Source organism: Camelina sativa, chromosome 6, assembly GCF_000633955.1.
Source record: "Camelina sativa cultivar DH55 chromosome 6, Cs, whole genome shotgun sequence".
NCBI lineage: Eukaryota > Viridiplantae > Streptophyta > Magnoliopsida > Brassicales > Brassicaceae > Camelina > Camelina sativa.
In genome coordinates, this window is record NC_025690.1 from 18,732,210 (window position 1) to 18,750,462 (window position 18,253).

At 40.8% G+C, this 18,253-nt stretch overlaps 3 protein-coding genes across 3 annotated transcripts; all 3 read right to left on the bottom strand.

Moving 5' to 3' along the window:
- LOC104699233 (cytochrome P450 710A1-like) lies at positions 999-2,404 on the bottom strand. The gene has a single exon (XM_010414568.1). It carries the CDS (start codon positions 2,402-2,404, stop codon positions 1,253-1,255), a length of 1,152 nt encoding a protein of 383 aa, XP_010412870.1. The 3' UTR covers positions 999-1,252.
- On the bottom strand, positions 2,790-4,845 carry LOC104792203 (cytochrome P450 710A1-like). Its single transcript, XM_010518295.1, has one exon. The coding sequence runs from the start codon at positions 4,535-4,537 to the stop codon at positions 3,044-3,046; it is 1,494 nt and encodes a 497-aa protein (XP_010516597.1). The 5' UTR covers positions 4,538-4,845; the 3' UTR covers positions 2,790-3,043.
- Positions 8,163-17,550, bottom strand: LOC104792204. The gene is made up of 3 exons (XM_010518296.2): positions 17,280-17,550; positions 8,939-9,454; positions 8,163-8,848 (listed from the first exon to the last, which is right to left on the bottom strand). Exons 1-3 carry the CDS (start codon positions 17,392-17,394, stop codon positions 8,268-8,270), a joined length of 1,212 nt encoding a protein of 403 aa, XP_010516598.1. The 5' UTR covers positions 17,395-17,550; the 3' UTR covers positions 8,163-8,267.

Here is an 18,253-nt window from a genome sequence, read left to right on the forward strand (position 1 = left end):
CCAAAAGCTAGGAAGTTGCGTTTGAACACCTGGTCCTCTTGCCTTGTCTCGCTAAACCGGTCGGGGTCGAACCGTTCCGGTTCAGTAAACCCTTGAAACGAAGAGNGTTGTTGTGATATATGTTGTTTCGCTCTAACCAGATTGCATAAAGAGTGGTCTGTGCAGTCAACCTTCGGAGGCATCGTGGAGCAGTGCTATCTTTAAGATCCAACCAAACCGAGAAGGCTTCCCAAGTGTGGAACGTGAAAGGTCTGTACCCGAGACGACGATTGACAGTTGTCCAAAGCGTTTCACTGAAATGGCATCTTAGGAAAAGGTGGTCACGAGTCTCCAAAGCAAGACCACATATACAACAATTAGGGTCAATCTGTAAACCCCATCGCAGCAAACGTGATCTTGTGGAAAGTCTGTCCTGTTGCATCAACCAGAAGAGGAAAGCATGCCTAGGAATAGCTCCTTTGTACCAAACCTGATTTGTCCATCCTGGGAAAATTGCTCGAGGCCTGAGAGTGTCCCAAGTCTTGGAGGTGGAGAAAGTTGCTAGATCCTCTGTTCCAACTCGCCAAAGGAAAGTATCCGGGGTTGTGGAAAGTGAATATATATACCCTGTCATAAATTCTTCCGTGAATATATATACCCTGTCATAAATTTTATACGTTCTTAAAAAAACTTTACAAATCAATCTTTTCAGAGACATGTTCGACTGCTTAACTAACAAAGAAACACATATTAAAAGACGATTCGGATATGAAAACAGTTGTTATAGGCTTTATAGCTCGACAACTCGTAGGGGCAAACGTCTCAGTCGGTATCGTTTTGTTTTAAAATCCTGTGAGTTAGAATTTACAATGGGTGGGGACGGGGTTGATCGTTGTGAATGCGAGATTGCGAGATATGGTGTCAGAAAAAAAAAACAATAATAGGAGTCAAACAAGTTCAGTTAAGTAGCACGAAACCACTCTGAATAGAATGATTTTACTGATATACAACTGGACTGATCGAATACATAAGTGCGAAGAATTCAAAAGAAAGAAAGATATATTAACGAGTGGTAAACTAAACATATATATGAAATTATAACATCACTGATACACTGAGACAAAAAAAAGAAGAAGTAAAAAAAAAAGACAACACAGATATGGTGATGACAAGGTTAAAGTAAAACAAATGACATGTCTTCTCACTTCGAGAGACACATAGCAATAGATAATAGACAACACACCACCAATAAATTTTTAAAGAAAAATCAAACTCAGATTAACGAGAGGTTGGGATACTTTGCGACGCGCCTAGACAAGAACACCGTGCACCCATCCTTGGGCGATATCGTGGGGCAGTACACGATGTCATCGCAGCCGTCCGATTGAAGCCTCTTGAAATCAAACAAAGACGAGAACATTGCGATGAAGAGCACCAAGTGGTTCAACGCGTAACGCTGCCCCACGCATTGGTGAGGCCCCCATCCAAAAGCTAGGAAGTTGCGTTTGAACACCTGGTCCTCTTGCCTTGTCTCGCTAAACCGGTCGGGGTCGAACCGTTCCGGTTCAGTAAACCCTTGAAACGAAGAGTCAAAAAGGGAAGGTAAGACAATTGCTCCTTTCGGGATAGTGTACGATTCCGTGAGAGGGAAGTCTGTGGCAGCGACGTGCGGGACCATAGTTGCCGGAGGCCTATATCTCACAACCTCACGAGCCACGGAGCGCGTGTATTTCATCTCCGCGAGCTGATCGACGGTGATCAACGCGTTGGATTCAGGCGACCAGATCTTGGCCACTTCCTCTCTTACTCTGTTCAGCACTTCCGGATCCGACTCAAGAAGCGTCACTGCCCATAGTAGTGATGACGTGGATGCGTCTTGCGCGGCAAAGAGAAAGTCAAAGAGCAAACTGCCGATATCTTTGTCTCCGGAGTGCGGTGGCGGCGGACTCTCCCCGACGATGGCCTGCATCCAGAAATCGATTAGACATGTTGGTTTTTCTCCTGCAGCCATCCGCACTTTTGATTTTCCGGCGCAAGTGGCGAGCGTCTCCTCTAGCCTCGTTACCGCCCGGCGAGCCTCACTGAACGCGAAGCCAGGGAGGTCGAATGGTAGCGCCATAGCTCCGAGATTGAAAAGATTGTAATCTATACGGAACCTGTTTGTGGCTTCCTTATCAAGGTAGGTTCCAACGAAAACCGTCTGTGAAGTCTCGAGGTTTAATTNCTGTTGCATCAACCAGAAGAGGAAAGTATGCCTAGGAATAGCTCCTTTGTACCAAACCTGATTTGTCCATCCTGGGAAAATTGCTCGAGGCCTGAGAGTGTCCCAAGTCTTGGAGGTGGAGAAAGTTGCTAGATCCTCTGTTCCAACTCGCCAAAGGAAAGTATCCGGGGTTGTGGAAAGTGAATATATATACCCTGTCATAAATTCTTCCGTGAATATATATACCCTGTCATAAATTTTATACGTTCTTAAAAAAACTTTACAAATCAATCTTTTCAGAGACATGTTCGACTGCTTAACTAACAAAGAAACACATATTAAAAGACGATTCGGATATGAAAACAGTTGTTATAGGCTTTATAGCTCGACAACTCGTAGGGGCAAACGTCTCAGTCGGTATCGTTTTGTTTTAAAATCCTGTGAGTTAGAATTTACAATGGGTGGGGACGGGGTTGATCGTTGTGAATGCGAGATTGCGAGATATGGTGTCAGAAAAAAAAAACAATAATAGGAGTCAAACAAGTTCAGTTAAGTAGCACGAAACCACTCTGAATAGAATGATTTTACTGATATACAACTGGACTGATCGAATACATAAGTGCGAAGAATTCAAAAGAAAGAAAGATATATTAACGAGTGGTAAACTAAACATATATATGAAATTATAACATCACTGATACACTGAGACAAAAAAAAGAAGAAGTAAAAAAAAAAGACAACACAGATATGGTGATGACAAGGTTAAAGTAAAACAAATGACATGTCTTCTCACTTCGAGAGACACATAGCAATAGATAATAGACAACACACCACCAATAAATTTTTAAAGAAAAATCAAACTCAGATTAACGAGAGGTTGGGATACTTTGCGACGCGCCTAGACAAGAACACCGTGCACCCATCCTTGGGCGATATCGTGGGGCAGTACACGATGTCATCGCAGCCGTCCGATTGAAGCCTCTTGAAATCAAACAAAGACGAGAACATTGCGATGAAGAGCACCAAGTGGTTCAACGCGTAACGCTGCCCCACGCATTGGTGAGGCCCCCATCCAAAAGCTAGGAAGTTGCGTTTGAACACCTGGTCCTCTTGCCTTGTCTCGCTAAACCGGTCGGGGTCGAACCGTTCCGGTTCAGTAAACCCTTGAAACGAAGAGTCAAAAAGGGAAGGTAAGACAATTGCTCCTTTCGGGATAGTGTACGATTCCGTGAGAGGGAAGTCTGTGGCAGCGACGTGCGGGACCATAGTTGCCGGAGGCCTATATCTCACAACCTCACGAGCCACGGAGCGCGTGTATTTCATCTCCGCGAGCTGATCGACGGTGATCAACGCGTTGGATTCAGGCGACCAGATCTTGGCCACTTCCTCTCTTACTCTGTTCAGCACTTCCGGATCCGACTCAAGAAGCGTCACTGCCCATAGTAGTGATGACGTGGATGCGTCTTGCGCGGCAAAGAGAAAGTCAAAGAGCAAACTGCCGATATCTTTGTCTCCGGAGTGCGGTGGCGGCGGACTCTCCCCGACGATGGCCTGCATCCAGAAATCGATTAGACATGTTGGTTTTTCTCCTGCAGCCATCCGCACTTTTGATTTTCCGGCGCAAGTGGCGAGCGTCTCCTCTAGCCTCGTTACCGCCCGGCGAGCCTCACTGAACGCGAAGCCAGGGAGGTCGAATGGTAGCGCCATAGCTCCGAGATTGAAAAGATTGTAATCTATACGGAACCTGTTTGTGGCTTCCTTATCAAGGTAGGTTCCAACGAAAACCGTCTGTGAAGTCTCGAGGTTTAATTCACGGACAAGTTGTCGCAGCGACACCGGACGAGATCCTCCAGATGTACTCTCCTCCCATCGCTGTAGATGACGTAGGATAACTAATTGCTGGACGGCAGAGTAGGTCGAGAGTGCCTTGGGGATGAAGTTAGGAGCGATCCGACGGCGAACGGACTTGTGATCTTCACCGAACATGTAAATGAGGTTGTGTTCACCGAAGAGCTTCTTTCCAAAAGGATGTCCGATAAGGTGGAAGGCATCAGGACGAACGTTTGCGAAGATTTGATGAGACAGCTCAGTGTCTTTGATATAGACAATGAATTTTCCGATGAGGTAGTTGGCGGAGAGGCCTGAGATGCCTGCCGCGGCGGATTGCTTGTCCCAGAAGGAAGTAGGGTCACGGACTAGTGAAACGACGTTTCCGATGATCGGAGGGACAAAGAGAGGGCCAGGGAGGTTGCGTTTCTTGAGAAGGTAAGAAAGTTGCTCAAGGAGAAGGAAGAGAAGTAATGCTGAGACGACGTATGGTGCGAGAGAAGCAAATAGAGAAACAGAGAAAACCATATTGTCTTGTTCCTGTAATAGTTAAAACTTCTATTAATGGGGTTCTGGCTCTGTATTTGATTGAGTTTTTGAGTATATAAATGGAAATAATTGAATAAAAAGAAGAAGAGGGTTTTGCTTTGTTGTCTTGATGACTGGTTTTTGTCTCTCTTGGTGTTCCCTTCTTTGTTTGGTGGGTTTTGCAGAATTTTCTAAGGTTTTTGGGAGCTGTTTGCAAATTGCAATGGTATTGGGACAAGAAGAATATCTTGTCTATGTGAAAGATAGAAAGAGAGAGACGCATATAATGAATTGACCATGAGCTGTTGTTGAAGATCAGTTTTATAAAGAAGTTAAATTCTAATTAGTTGGTTAGTTGTAATTAATACTAGCATATTAAGTTTAAAAAAAAAAAAAAAAAATCTAGCCGGCATTGTAAAAAGAGGACTCTTGTATAACATAGTGAAAAAAGAGAAAAATTATGTAACTGAAAATTTGTATGTTGACTTGACGATTCTAAGACATCACTGTCAAATAGATACTGTTCCTTGGATAAATTTTGATGTTATCTCAATAGATGACTTTGGTTTTCAACTCCCAAATGAATTGTTTGTTTTTAATTATTAACAGCTCTTTGACCTTAAAAGGAATAGTTTGGGCAGAAGCTCATACCTATCAACCTGATTTCCTCTAAATCATCAAAAGATCATTAACAAATCAAAGTTGAAATAATTTAATGATATTAACGCTTTCCGGTTAGTTAAAATTCCTTTTTGATAAAAAGCTTACATATTCTGAAATGTTCTAAATATTATCTTGTTAAGCTTCAATCATGTCCGAATATTATATAATGCGATGCGCGTGCCCATCACAACATCTTATTTTAAAGCTTTTCATGTATAACGACGTCTTAAGTTGCGTATAGCGCAATTCAAGTGAGTTTTTAATTCTAGTCCAATATATGTATAAATGTCTAGCTTTTCTAATGCACGTACACAGCGAATAATCGAGATTCTGATTAGAAGATGAAACTTAAAATAATAAAATAATGTCACCCTAACTCGGTAGATTGCATATCATGAAAACAAAAAAAAAATTAAATAGTTTATTACATTTAAAGAGAGTAATATATCTGTTATAACATGTATACTTTTCAATATCCAAACAGTGAGATAAACACAATGAATATAATTATGTTTGGCCGAAACTAATATGTTTTGAATTGAGATAAACACAAACTATCTAAATAGATAAGCATGAGTAATGTCGTATAAAACAGTTAACTAACATGTTTTGAACTATGATTGGCGGAAATATTTTAATGTGGCAGATTAAATAAGAGAGAACTTGAACGACTCATTTATTAATTTAGTTGCATAGCAAATATAAATGCGATCAGAAAAGTCGTATACATAAATGAAAGAGTCTTCGTCTTCTCTCCTTTTTTTTGTGGACTAGTTAGAATATCTATCAGTCTGATACGATACCACTATTATATTTAGAAAATCTACAAACATTCTCATGTCATACTTTGGGATTCGTATCTAAGCACCTGCACTACCCAATTTCCTTTCTTGAGCTAAAAAAAATTGATCGAATTATTGTTAGAGTGGGTAGATCAGGACCAGAAATAGGTACTTTTTTTTTTAAATAGACTAGATTTTAATCCGCGGTACACCGCGGACATATAAATTTTATTATAATTTATATTTATGTTGTATCTATTTATTAAATATTAAATGTTTTGTAAATAGAGAAATAACTAAATTTTCTGGTTGTTGTGCGGATAAATATTTATATTATTTTTTTAACCCGCAATACATTTCATGACTATTTGTTTGTTATATTTATTTTGTTTTGTTTAGTGTTTGAGATTCTATTTTGATTTTTAGTTATTATAACCAAAAATAAGGGATCTAAATACATAATAAGTAATTTATATGCTGTGATTAAGTCATATTTTTCCTAATGATTTAATCATTTTACACAATCTTAGTTAAATTAATTAATTTGATTTTATGTCAAATATTTTAATATTAGTAGCGTTGATAAATAATTAAATAAAGATTTAACCCGTATTAACACAAATATAATAATATTTTATTAATTCCAACATGTCATCTTTATAACTCATCTACTATATAACCACATCATATAGTATTTTAAACATTTTACTTTTACATATTCGTAATAATTAAAATTTTTATTTAAGTTTATATATGTTAATTATAATATTTAATTAAATGTTAATCGAAGTTTTTCTTACGTTAATAATCAAATCTCACAGGTTTTGGAAAACAAATGAGAATCAAATTGTTGTTTTCTTTGTTTACGAATGATTCAGATATAGAATATCTTCAAAACACAACAGAATATGTAGTTAAATATATGATAGTTTCTATTTCCATATTGATTATTGTTATTTATTTAGTTGAAATGAAATGTAAAATATTTATGAAATAAAATCTGTAGTAACGTTAGTTTTGGAAATTTTTTAAGGGTTAATGTTGTAAATAAAATAAATTAAATAACCAAAACTTCAAGAACATAACACAAAATATACTTCAAAAATAATAATATAGATACATCTTATTATAATGGTTAGCCCTTCTTTCATGAGATGATTCATATAGCATGACAACTTTCGTTTAGATATATGCATGGTATAAAACCATATTATAAAAGATTAAGACGTAAAAACAAAAAACTATATTTAGTTATTTTCCTTCGTGTTCTTTCCTAAGAAGATTCTTCCTTTGTCCGTTTATTTTATTCTAAAGAGAGAATCAACGTCGTTCACTATTTATGTAAATCAGTTTCATTGTGTACGTGACTGCTTGATAGTTGCTGATAATGTTTTCTTTGTGTGACAAATAAGTTTTCGATAGTGTTTTCCATTACAAACTATTAAAATAATAACTATTGGACGTTTTAATATATCTCCTGATTAGTTGGCCTTAGGGTAAAGTATCTAAAAACATTACACTTTTGACAAAAAGAAGAAAAAATAATCAAATCCATTATCAAAAGAAAAGAAAAAAAAACAAAAAGAATCATATTACAATTTCTCTTGTGATTCAGACTTTTTTTGAATGTTGATTTTTCTATTTTCTTCAGCTTAGCTTAGCTTCTTCCAACATACAATTTTTGAAGTTGTGAACGAAGAATCATTTTGGAAAGGTGATCAATAAAAAATCAGCAAAATCATAATTACACATTTGGATAACTTTCTCCCCCTAATTATTTGTATTATAATATTTGTAGAAGTCAATGAACGTTATTAGCTCCGTGGAATAGAATTCTACATTTCCAGTCTCCAAGATTTCCAAAGTTTCTAGATCTATATCTTTCTAACATTTTTTTGAGAAGTTTGAATGAGGATGGTCATCAAACGGATACACTCATCTTTTAGGGTACATAATGTGATATTTTTGCCTTACCTAAATATGTTTGGATCAAGTGAGTAAACGTTTTGTTTCTTCAATTTTGCAGACTTCCCCTTCACACATTGGTTTCACATGATTCATTGATACTCATTATATGATCAATGAATATATAATATCGTTGCATAAAAGATATTATATAATAAACTGTATAGCCCTAGTTCTATAATTGTTTAAGTCTCATTGATCTCAACGACCATGAATTGCATAAAAGATAGCTAGTTTCTCATATCTAGTAGCTTGAACCCAATACATAATACAACATTGGAATCCCGGTCTTACCAATACATCTTCTAAACCGGAATAACCTAGATGAAAACCAATGCGAGAAGAATAAAAAAAACCGGAAAACCAAATCCAATTCTACTAGACCCGGAGAACCAGACCTTAACGTCATCAATCACAGGTCCACACAAGGAACTCATATCGTCCGTCCTCGTATTGTAATAAACGCTGTAGAAAGCTATCCTGGTACGGTCAGCTTTCGCCGTAAAATTCACTTCCGATACTTCGAAACTCGAGTTCGCTTGCGCCATATAATGGAAGTTCTGTGCTTGATCTCCAGCAAAAGCCATTACAGCTAATGGTTCCTTGCACTTGTCACCTGCATGACCCAATGAGAATGACAGCTTATACGGAGCGTTCGCTTTTGTCTCAACCATTTGAGAAATGATGCCTTCTTTGCCCGACAGAAGCTCTATAGCCCGCTTCCCCTCAGGAACAGAAAAGTGGTCCGAGTCAATAAACCGGACTGCTCTGTTCGATTCCACTGTCCATCCAGGAAGCGACGATATATATTCGTCGAGGCTTGTCGGAAGCAGAACACCTAATGTCGTGTTCCTAAACATCCATGGACCTTCTTCAAAATCCCCATTAATCACTGCATTACCTGTAAAAGTACAACATTTACGTTTGTTTTTTTTACTAATGTTAGTATGTTACATTAAGGGATTAGTTTTAAAAAAACTTGAAACGTTACCTTTTGGTTTAGCAGGAGTGAAGAGCTTCTTAACGGCAATGTCATCAAGGATAGGTCCACAAGTAGGATCATCCTCCATGTCAGGATTCCTAAAAACCAACCTGACGCGATCCACAACCGCTTCAAACGCCCATGCATATGGATCCCAGCCTTGAACGCTGTACAAAGTTTGCAAGTCAATGGTCTGCGACGCCATCGGTTCATCGGAAGAATCCACCGAAACGTTCAGCGACTCTAACTGCGCACACGTGCGAGCCGCGCTGAACGTAACGGAGTAGACTGAACCTTTCTCAACCATCAGTTCTTGGCTGATCTCTGCATCGTTTCCTAATCTAACAGCGTGACGACCTTCAGGCACGATCAGGATCATCCCGCCTTGTTTCTGACCGGATTTGATTAGCTCCACCGTGCCGTCAGATCGCCAGCTCGGGATCTCTGAGGCTTCGTTGATGATCCCGTCGTCATCAGGGAAGCCATTCGACGGTGGAGTCTCGAAGTCGCCGTTAACGACTAAGCCTGGAACAACAACAACAAAATTAGTTAAAATATCTATTGATAAAAAAACGTAATTAATAGCGGAATTTAAGAAATTGGTATCAGAAAAATGAAATATGACAAAGACGTATAACAAAAAGAAACAGTGAAGGCAAAGAAGGGAGACACGAGAATTGAACCATTTCATATTTCGGACCCATGCATTAAGTATCGGTGTGGGTGGGTCTCTCAACATTCATATGACTAGAATAGAATATGTGGTCTTGTGTCTACAGTTACAAGTACCCTTTTCCTCAGGGAAGGTAAACAAATGTTGCTTTTTTTTTTTTTTTTTCCGAACAAACCCCATATATTAAGTTATCGGCAGGTGACTCTCTTCGAGAGAGAGCCAGTTGGGTACCGACGAGCTTACATGGGAAAAACAGAAACCACATGCTCTTGCACCTTTCGCAAGTTTATCAGCACGGATATTTTCCTCTCGGGAAATGAATCTAATACTAAAGCTAGCAAATTTATCTCTGAAATGAGCAAAATCCTTCAGTTCCGAGGAAAAAGTTGGCCAATCATCAATATTAGACGTCATCAGCAGGATATCCGAGCAATCCGTGGCAAAAAGAACTTTATCCACGTCCAATGCCAATAAGCACCTCATAGCCCAAACAAGTGTGTCCAACTCTGCATGTAAAGGTGAGAGGCTACGTCGCGATCCTTTTAGCCCCAAATGTAAGATTCTATCACCAATAGACGCAATCCAACCGTGTCCACTCCTATCTACCTCTGTATGCCAAGATCCATCGATAAAGCAGACAATGGAATCTTGTGGGATTGGGATCGGAGGTATGCCCGCGCCTACCACCACTGGTGGTGTGTCTCTATTGTTTGCTCTTCTCCATACTTCTTCTTCTTGGGTAGCTTTCTCCAAAGTATCTTGTGGAGATTCAGAGATATTTTCAAAGACTTTCTTATTTCTTGCCTTCCAAATGTACCACATCATCCAAGGGAACATTCTCAAATTCTGATTGAGTGCGCCGAAGTCTCTGCCACGCCCATATAGATAATCGATGTTGCTATATAGGGAGGAGGAAGGAAACACCATAGGGTGAGAAGGAATTGTCGATAAGGCCCACACTTGACGAGCTGGTGGACATTCAAATAGCATATGATTAATAGTTTCCTCTTCCGCTCCACATCTAGGACAATCCTTATTTCTACCAATATGGCGATAATGGAGGCGTTGACATGTTGCCACACACCCAGTCACACATTGCCACACGAAATGCTTCAGCTTTCGTGATGTTTTTAACTTCCATGCTTGCGCCTTGAGTGTCGTAACACTAGGCCCCTGAAAAGGGAGGTCGCAAACTGGGCGAGAGATAGCTCTCGCGGCTTCATAGCCAGACTTAACGGTGTAGTTCCCAGATTTAGTCAGTGTCCAGGAATACCCATCTCTCGCAGCATTCAAGCTTGGTTTGATCCCCAAAATAAGGGCAATTTCATTCGAGGGAAAGAGTTCCCGAAGACGCTCCATTTTCCATTTTTTTGTATTGAAATCGATCAAGGTGTTAACACAAATCAAGGGATTTCTATCAGTGGTTAAACCTTGGGGCGGTCTTGCTGGCGTATCTGGGATCCATGGTTCAGTCCAGATACACGTGTTAAACCCTGAGCTTACAGTCTTACGGATACCGTATGAGAGAACATCTTTTGCCGCTAGCATACTTCTCCAGCCATATGAAGGCCGATTTGATACTTGTACCTCTAATGGGCTACAATATCTAAAATATCGTCCTTTGAGAACTCGGCTAAGGAGGGAATCTGGAAATCTTAACAACCTCCATAGCTGCTTTGCCAAAAGGGCAAGATTAAATTCTTCAAGTGTTCTGAAGCCTAGTCCACCTTCTGAAATTTGAGTGCACATTTGTTCCCATGAGATCCAATGTAATCCTTTACTATCAGCTTTATTGCTCCACCAAAAATTGGCAATTGCACTTGTTAATTTTGAGCAAATAGCTTTTGGTAAGAGAAAACACGACATTACGTATGTCGGAATTGCTTGCGCCACTGATTTTATCAGGACTTCCTTGCCTCCCTTGGAGAGGGACTTTGACGTCCATAAATTGACTCTTTTGTGGAGCTTATCCCTTACGAAGGCAAAGACTTGTGCCTTTGAACCATGTATCTTTTCTGGGAGACCTAAGTAAGTACCCATGCCTCCTTCTTGTGATATCCCAACTATAGTTTTGATCTCTTGTCGTATGTGGGCTGGGACCTCGGTACCAAACATGATCGAAGATTTAGAGAAGTTGATTTCTTGGCCGGATGCCTCGCCATAGAGGCGGATTATATCGATGACTTCCTTACATTGCTGAGGGTCAGCTCTACAGAAGAATAGACTATCATCCGCGAAAAGCAAATGGGAGACTCGTGGACTTGCATTCGATATACGTAAACCTTGAATCCTCCCCTCTCGTTCGGCATTTCTAAGCTGGGCGATCAGGGCTTCTGTACATAATATGAAGAGGTATGGAGAAATAGGGTCTCCTTGGCGGATGCCCCGAGTTGGTTTAATCCTTCCTTTGGGTTCACCATTGATCAAAATGCGGTAAGAGACGGAAGTAATGCATTGCATTATCCATCCCACCCATTGTTGATCAAAGCCCATTTTTTCCATCAAAGCTCTTAAAAAGTTCCATTCTACCCTATCATAGGCTTTGCTCATATCCGTCTTTATAGCCAAGAATTTTTCCCGGTTGGCCTGGTTGGAACGTAGAGCATGGAAGTTTTCTTGAGCAATCAGGATATTATCAGTGATTAATCTTCCTGCCACAAATGCAGATTGGGTCTCGGATATAAGTTCCGGTAAAAACCTTTTGAGACATAAACTCAAAATTTTGGAAATCACCTTATAGCATACATTACATAGGCTAATAGGGCGAAATTTTGACATTTCTCGGGGTCGGTCTCCTTTCGGGATCAAACATATGTTTGTTTCATTTAGCTTGCCATCAAAAATACCATAGCTAAAAAAATTCTTCACCATCTGAGTGAGATCGCTTTTTGTGGTATCCCAAAATTTTTGGAAGAAAAGTGCAGTCATCCCATCCGGACCCAGTGCCTTGCCGGGGTTCAGGGAGAACAAAACTCTTTTAACTTCCTCTTCTAAGACCTCTTTAGTAAGGTGTGCATTCATAGCTTGTGTAACCAATGTTGGCACGTCCTTAATGGCCATTGTAGGGTCGCTCGCATTCGAGGATGAGAAGAGATTGCTGAAATACTCCACTGCAACTTTTTCTATTCCTTCTTCAGTATCTACCCAGACGCCAATATGGTTAAGGATGCCGGTGATCTTATTTCTTGCCCTCCTTTGTTTCGTTGAAGCATGGAAAAATTTTGTATTGTTATCACCTTCTGCAAGCCACAGTTCTCTGCTTTTTTGGTACCAATACGCTTCCTCTTCCCTATACGCCTCGCAAAGCTGCCATTTTAGGTTGAGGAGAGTTTCTGCCGATGCCTGGTCATCTCCATAGGTTACGTCAATCTTGTCTTGAAGCTCCTTTATCTTTTTTTCCGAGTTTGTTTGGTTATTTTTCTTCCAAATGGAGATAACTCGCTTGCAATTATTGATTTTTTTCCTGATGGATCTCTCCATCGAAGTATCATTATCACCCCATCCATTTATCACCGCCTCTTTTAGGCCAGGCTTGTCTATCCACCTCTTATCAAACATAAAGTTTTTCGCAAATTTTTTTGGACGTGTTTGAATTGCTGCTAGAAGTGGACGATGGTCTGAGCCCCACATCTTCATATACTCCACATTAGTGTGGGAAAAGATATTGTGCCACTCTTCGTTTCCCATGGCTCTATCTAATCGACATCGAATCTTGCCGTTTGATCGATTGCCAATCCATGAAAATTGATTACCTTGATAAGGGAAATCAATTAAACCACATGAATCAATCATCGCTCTAAACGGTAAAAATGAGGATTCTGATCTTTTCTTTCCTCCTCTCTTATCATGATTCCCTGTTATTTCGTTGAAGTCCCCAATAATAAACCAAGGTTCAGATCTAGTAACTCCAATACGCATTAATCTTTCCCAAACATATTCCCGATTTTTAGGGACAGGGTCACCATAAATAAATGTCATAAAGACCCGATTGCCATTAATAATAGTTTCAATGTCGATTAACCGGTCATCTAACAATAAAAACTTAACCGGAAAATCATTTGAATACAATAAAGCTAAACCGCCACTAGTTCCCTCTGGCTCAACGGTTCGAAGATTATCAAATCCTAAATCCACTTGCACTTCTTGCAGATAGCACTTGTCATTCTTAGTTTCAGATAAAAATAAAAAACCTGGTGAGTACACCCTACATAGCTCACGCAGTCGACGGCGAGTCAATTTGGCTCCCGCCCCTTGACAATTCCAAGCAATTGTTCTCATACTGGGGGGTCGGGGGAGAACTGGGACTCCTCCTCACCATCCTTGGGCACACTTGCCTTGTCTCCTTTCTTCTTCTTCTTCTTAGATGTTCCCACCTCAGTCTGAGGGATTGCATTGTTAACTGGTAAATTTGCCTCATTTCTTTGGCCGTATAATCTTTGGGAAGTCCTTTTCTTAGGTGAACTCTTACTGGTAAACAAATTTAACTTTCTTGAAGCAGCCTTATTCACCTTCGGACTAGACGGTATTAGCTTTGTTGGGACAGGTTTGGTGGACTCAGTAGGTCCAACAACCCCTAATGGACCTCCACCGACAGGACTAGGCCCAGAGGGCTTCCTGAATTTTCTCCCAACTCCCGATGATTTTGGGGAAAGCTCCCGTTTGCTCGATGGGGATTGCGAGGTTGCTGGAGCTGCCGTTTCCAGACCGGAGCGTGGGACTAATCTATCTGAGACCGTTCGTTCCACACTGGCACCATCCCTACTCATGAGCCCCTCGTCGTTTTCAATCTCGTCGCTACTCACCATATCTTCTCCGAGAAGGTCATCGGTTTCAAGCAATCCATCGAGAATCATCTCATTCTCGATTTCATTCATCAATCTAACATCCTCCTCGGTGAGCTCTCGGTCGGATGCATTGTACCCATGGTCCTCAACCAAATTCTCCCAATCTGAGGGGATCGCATCACTCTGCATAGGATGGTGAGAGGCCATCACCTCCCTTGGTTGGGGTTCCCCCGTCTCCCAGTCTGAGAGAATGATATCACCACCGTCCTCGACACCCGATAAAGGAGTAGAGTGAGTCACCGGTAACATCTCCAACTGCTGGGACGACGGCACTAGGGGCCTCAATATAAGCTCCCGATGATGATTCCGGGGAAGACCAGAGCTCCCCTCTCCAACTGCAACAGTTCCCGAGCCCGATCCATACTCGAAGTTCCTCGGGATGGGCCCTTCATCTATCTCATCCTCATCCTCATCCTCCATCAAATCATCATCTGATTCCTGAAGAGCTTTTCCTTTTCCTTTGTTCTTCGCTTCTGACTGTCCATCGTTTTCTTTACGGCTTGGCTGGTGGCGGGGAGGGCGCCGTGATGTCATCCTCTGATCCGGTAACGGCTCCTCTCTTACTGGGGATCTGATACGAAGTGGAGATTCTCTCCTACGTGAAGGGACACGTTGCACGCTGAAGTTAACCTGCTGCTTGCTGACAGGGGGGACATCTGAAGTCTTTGTAGAGTAAGATCGAGGTTTGGGTCCCTTTTCGATTCTGTTTTGTGTCTCTGAAGAGGATTGTAGAGATGTCTCCCTACGTCGGGGATGTGATTTGGATGCAGAGTCCCCAATACGCTGCCATACTGGATTTCGGGGTACCTCCTCCCGAGAGGGTTCCTTAGAATGATGCAGGTGTCTCCTCCCATGTCGGAGATCTGAGGGAGAGTCCCTCGAGGTGTGGTGACCTCTGGAACGGTGAGCAGAGGCAGTACCTGAAGAGAGCTCAGGTTCATTTGAGGCCCTTCGACGGTCTTCTCTATATCTCTCCTCCCCCTGATATGCCCTATCTCGACGGTTAACAAGGGCACGACGATCTTCCCATCGGTTGTTAGCACCAGGGAGAGTTGCGATTCTTCGCACTTTGTTGGCTTGTTTCTGCTGTTCAGTGAGTTGAGGGCAGTCTCTTTCTTCATGGGAGATGAGATGACATGTAAAGCAGTACCGGAACAGTTTCTCATAGTAGAGGGATACCACAACTTCTTCTCCATCTTCCGTCACTACCCGCTTGGCGAACTTTAGAGGTTTCGTGACATCCACAGAAACTAAGACTCGAGCATCAGTGATATCAACCTCTGAAACACGGCCAATGGAATCACCAATCCCTCTGAAAGCTTCTTCCACCCAGCAACGAAGGGGGAGATCTCTTATCTTAACCCAGAAGTTAACAAAACACAGGAGGCTTTCCTGGAAGTTAAGTTCCCATCTCTCTAAAGAGAAGGTCCACTTATTGAAATGACATGGTCTCTTTTTCAATACTTTTTGCAGATCCTCTTCGGTCTCAAAGTTGAAATGGAACCGACCATTGACAAGGTCGAACCCTCGAACTCGACCGTCCACGTCCCAGATACCAACGCTTGGCATGAGGGCCAGAAAGGCTTCCATACTCCTGCCACCAGTGTGGAAGACACGCCCTATCAAGGTGAGTCTGAATCTCCTCGCAAGAGCGTCATTGTCTAGAGCTGGGAGTCTAACTGGTTCGTCTTCCTCCGAGGAGGAACGTTTCTTAGGCTCAGATCCGGCGCCATTTGGGTTGACCTGCTTCATCTTGAAGGCTGAAAGGGTTACTGAGAAAAGGGGTTGAAAGCAGAAAGGCACCAGAGTTGTAGAGAAAAGATGTAGAGCAGACTGTGAATGAGAAACTTGCCACTGTCCGGTAGAAAAGAGGGCATCTAATAGTAGAGAGAGATGACATTTCCAGAAGGGAAGAACATAAAAACTCAACAGGTATGTTGGAATAGAGGAAGCAACAACGCTTTGTCCACCAGGTACAAAGGAAATTTCTGTTTCAGGACTGATTTGGTAAGTGAGAATCATCTTAATTTGAAAACAAGTCTTCTTTTGGCCATCTCGGAGACTCCCAAACAAATGTTGCTTATACTTATTTTATTTTAGTCAAACAAAAGGACAATACATTTTGGTTATGGTCTTTGTTCAAGAAAATTAGTACTACTAAACAGACAAACAACAAAAGATGGCACATGGCGGGAACCGTTTCTTACTTTTTTTTTCTTAATCTATTTTCTATATTTGAAGAGAAAAAAATAACTATACTTAAATGGGTTAATGCTATTCTAATTAGGATTTTAAAGGGGTTAAGATAAATAAAAAACTAGTTCCAAGTGTTGAAGACTTGAATTGAAGCCAACGGGGAGCTGAGAGGAGAGCTTTCTATTCCTTTACACAGGAGATGGCCTACAGCTTTTTTCAATTAAACGAATTAGACCCACAAACTTTAGTTTTCTTTCTGATTGTGACGGCTATAATATCTCTATGAATTTTCCCCCATTGACAGAGAAGAAGTGAGATTACCCTAAAACCTAGCTCACATATCCCAAGCAAAGGTTATAACTTTTTTATTCCTTATACAGATTTTGTGCTACCCAGATCTGTAAGTAAACCGTTTTTAGAAAGAAGAACTAAGTTAAAGGCCATATCGAATCCTCTGTTATAGAAAGAGAGAAGCTGGGTTTAGGTTTCAGAGATCAAATAACCATAGAAGAAAAATAATCATGCTTTGGTTAATCCATTAACACTATTGGGTAATACCCAACACGCAGCATTAACCAATAACTCCAAAAAAACAAAAAACAAAAAAGTGATGAGATTATGTGAGTGAAGAGCGTACCGTCTTCGACCGGTGAAGTTTTTCCGGCGGAGTCTGCGGCGGCGACGATGGAGAGACCAAGTAGAAGCATTAACATGGAGACCGATCTCCAACTAATGTTGTTGTACAGCACCATCTCTCTCTCTCTCTTTCTCTGTCAACAGTTGAAAGTGTTTCTGCGTGTTCTTTTTTTGGTCAGTGAGCGGAAGCTGGGAAGTGTAGTGTCCTTTTAACCAAAATCCCTCCAGCTGTTCTTTTTGTTCCTTTATTTTTAATTTACATTCGGAACAATTGTATTGTTTAATCCAACCTAAAGCCAAAACCATTGAGATTTTGTAGGATATGTTTTAAAAAAATTGATAGAGAAGTGTAGCCATTTTGGGACCCTCTTGACCACAAACCGCGTGGTGGTCGTGGTCATTTCTCTACACGACACTGGCTTACTTTGGTTCTCTCTTGCTCATTATCTACTACGGACCAACAACCACTATTCTTTACTTTTTTGGCAAGAAATAGTTACTTGTCTTACTCTTTAGATCAGTCCAAGGTAAGAGCTGTGCAAACAAAAAGAACAAGTGGATGGGGATTATTGCAACATTATCTTTTATAGATCGAGGAAGCGGATAACTTTTAGATATTGAGGAAGGGCTGTTTAGATACAGAAACACTCGATGTAGTGGTTAATGAGTGTTTCAAGAGGCAACAAAAGTGAGGTATCCAAGTGGTAATAGAGGTTCTATAAACATTTATCATTGAATGTCCTCAAAGGGACATTGTTTCTTTGCAGAAAATGTGTTCAGGCAAATCCATAAACACTACTTTGATGCATATGTAAAAGTGAGTTGAGTCAAGGATTCTCTCAGAACCCTAAATAAGATGGTTGATCATAACGCTTCTCCTGCTGTATTCTCGAGACTTAATGCTATTTAAACTATAAGAAGCTTAGGCAACTAAGACTTGACAATGCACCATGTAAATTGCTCTAAAGTTTTCAC

Bases quoted from the DNA above. Each gene is read 5' to 3' on its own strand.
- LOC104792203 (XM_010518295.1), bottom strand. From the start codon at position 4,537: ATGGTTTTCTCTGTTTCTCTATTTGCTTCTCTCGCACCATACGTCGTC.
- LOC104792204 (XM_010518296.2), bottom strand. From the start codon at position 17,394: ATGGTGCTGTACAACAACATTAGTTGGAGATCGGTCTCCATGTTAATG. The intron at 9,455-17,279 runs GTACGCTCTTCA...TTGTTGTTCCAG, and splicing joins AACTTCACCGGTCGAAGACG to GCTTAGTCGTTAACGGCGAC. The intron at 8,849-8,938 runs GTAACGTTTCAA...GTACTTTTACAG, and splicing joins CACTCCTGCTAAACCAAAAG to GTAATGCAGTGATTAATGGG.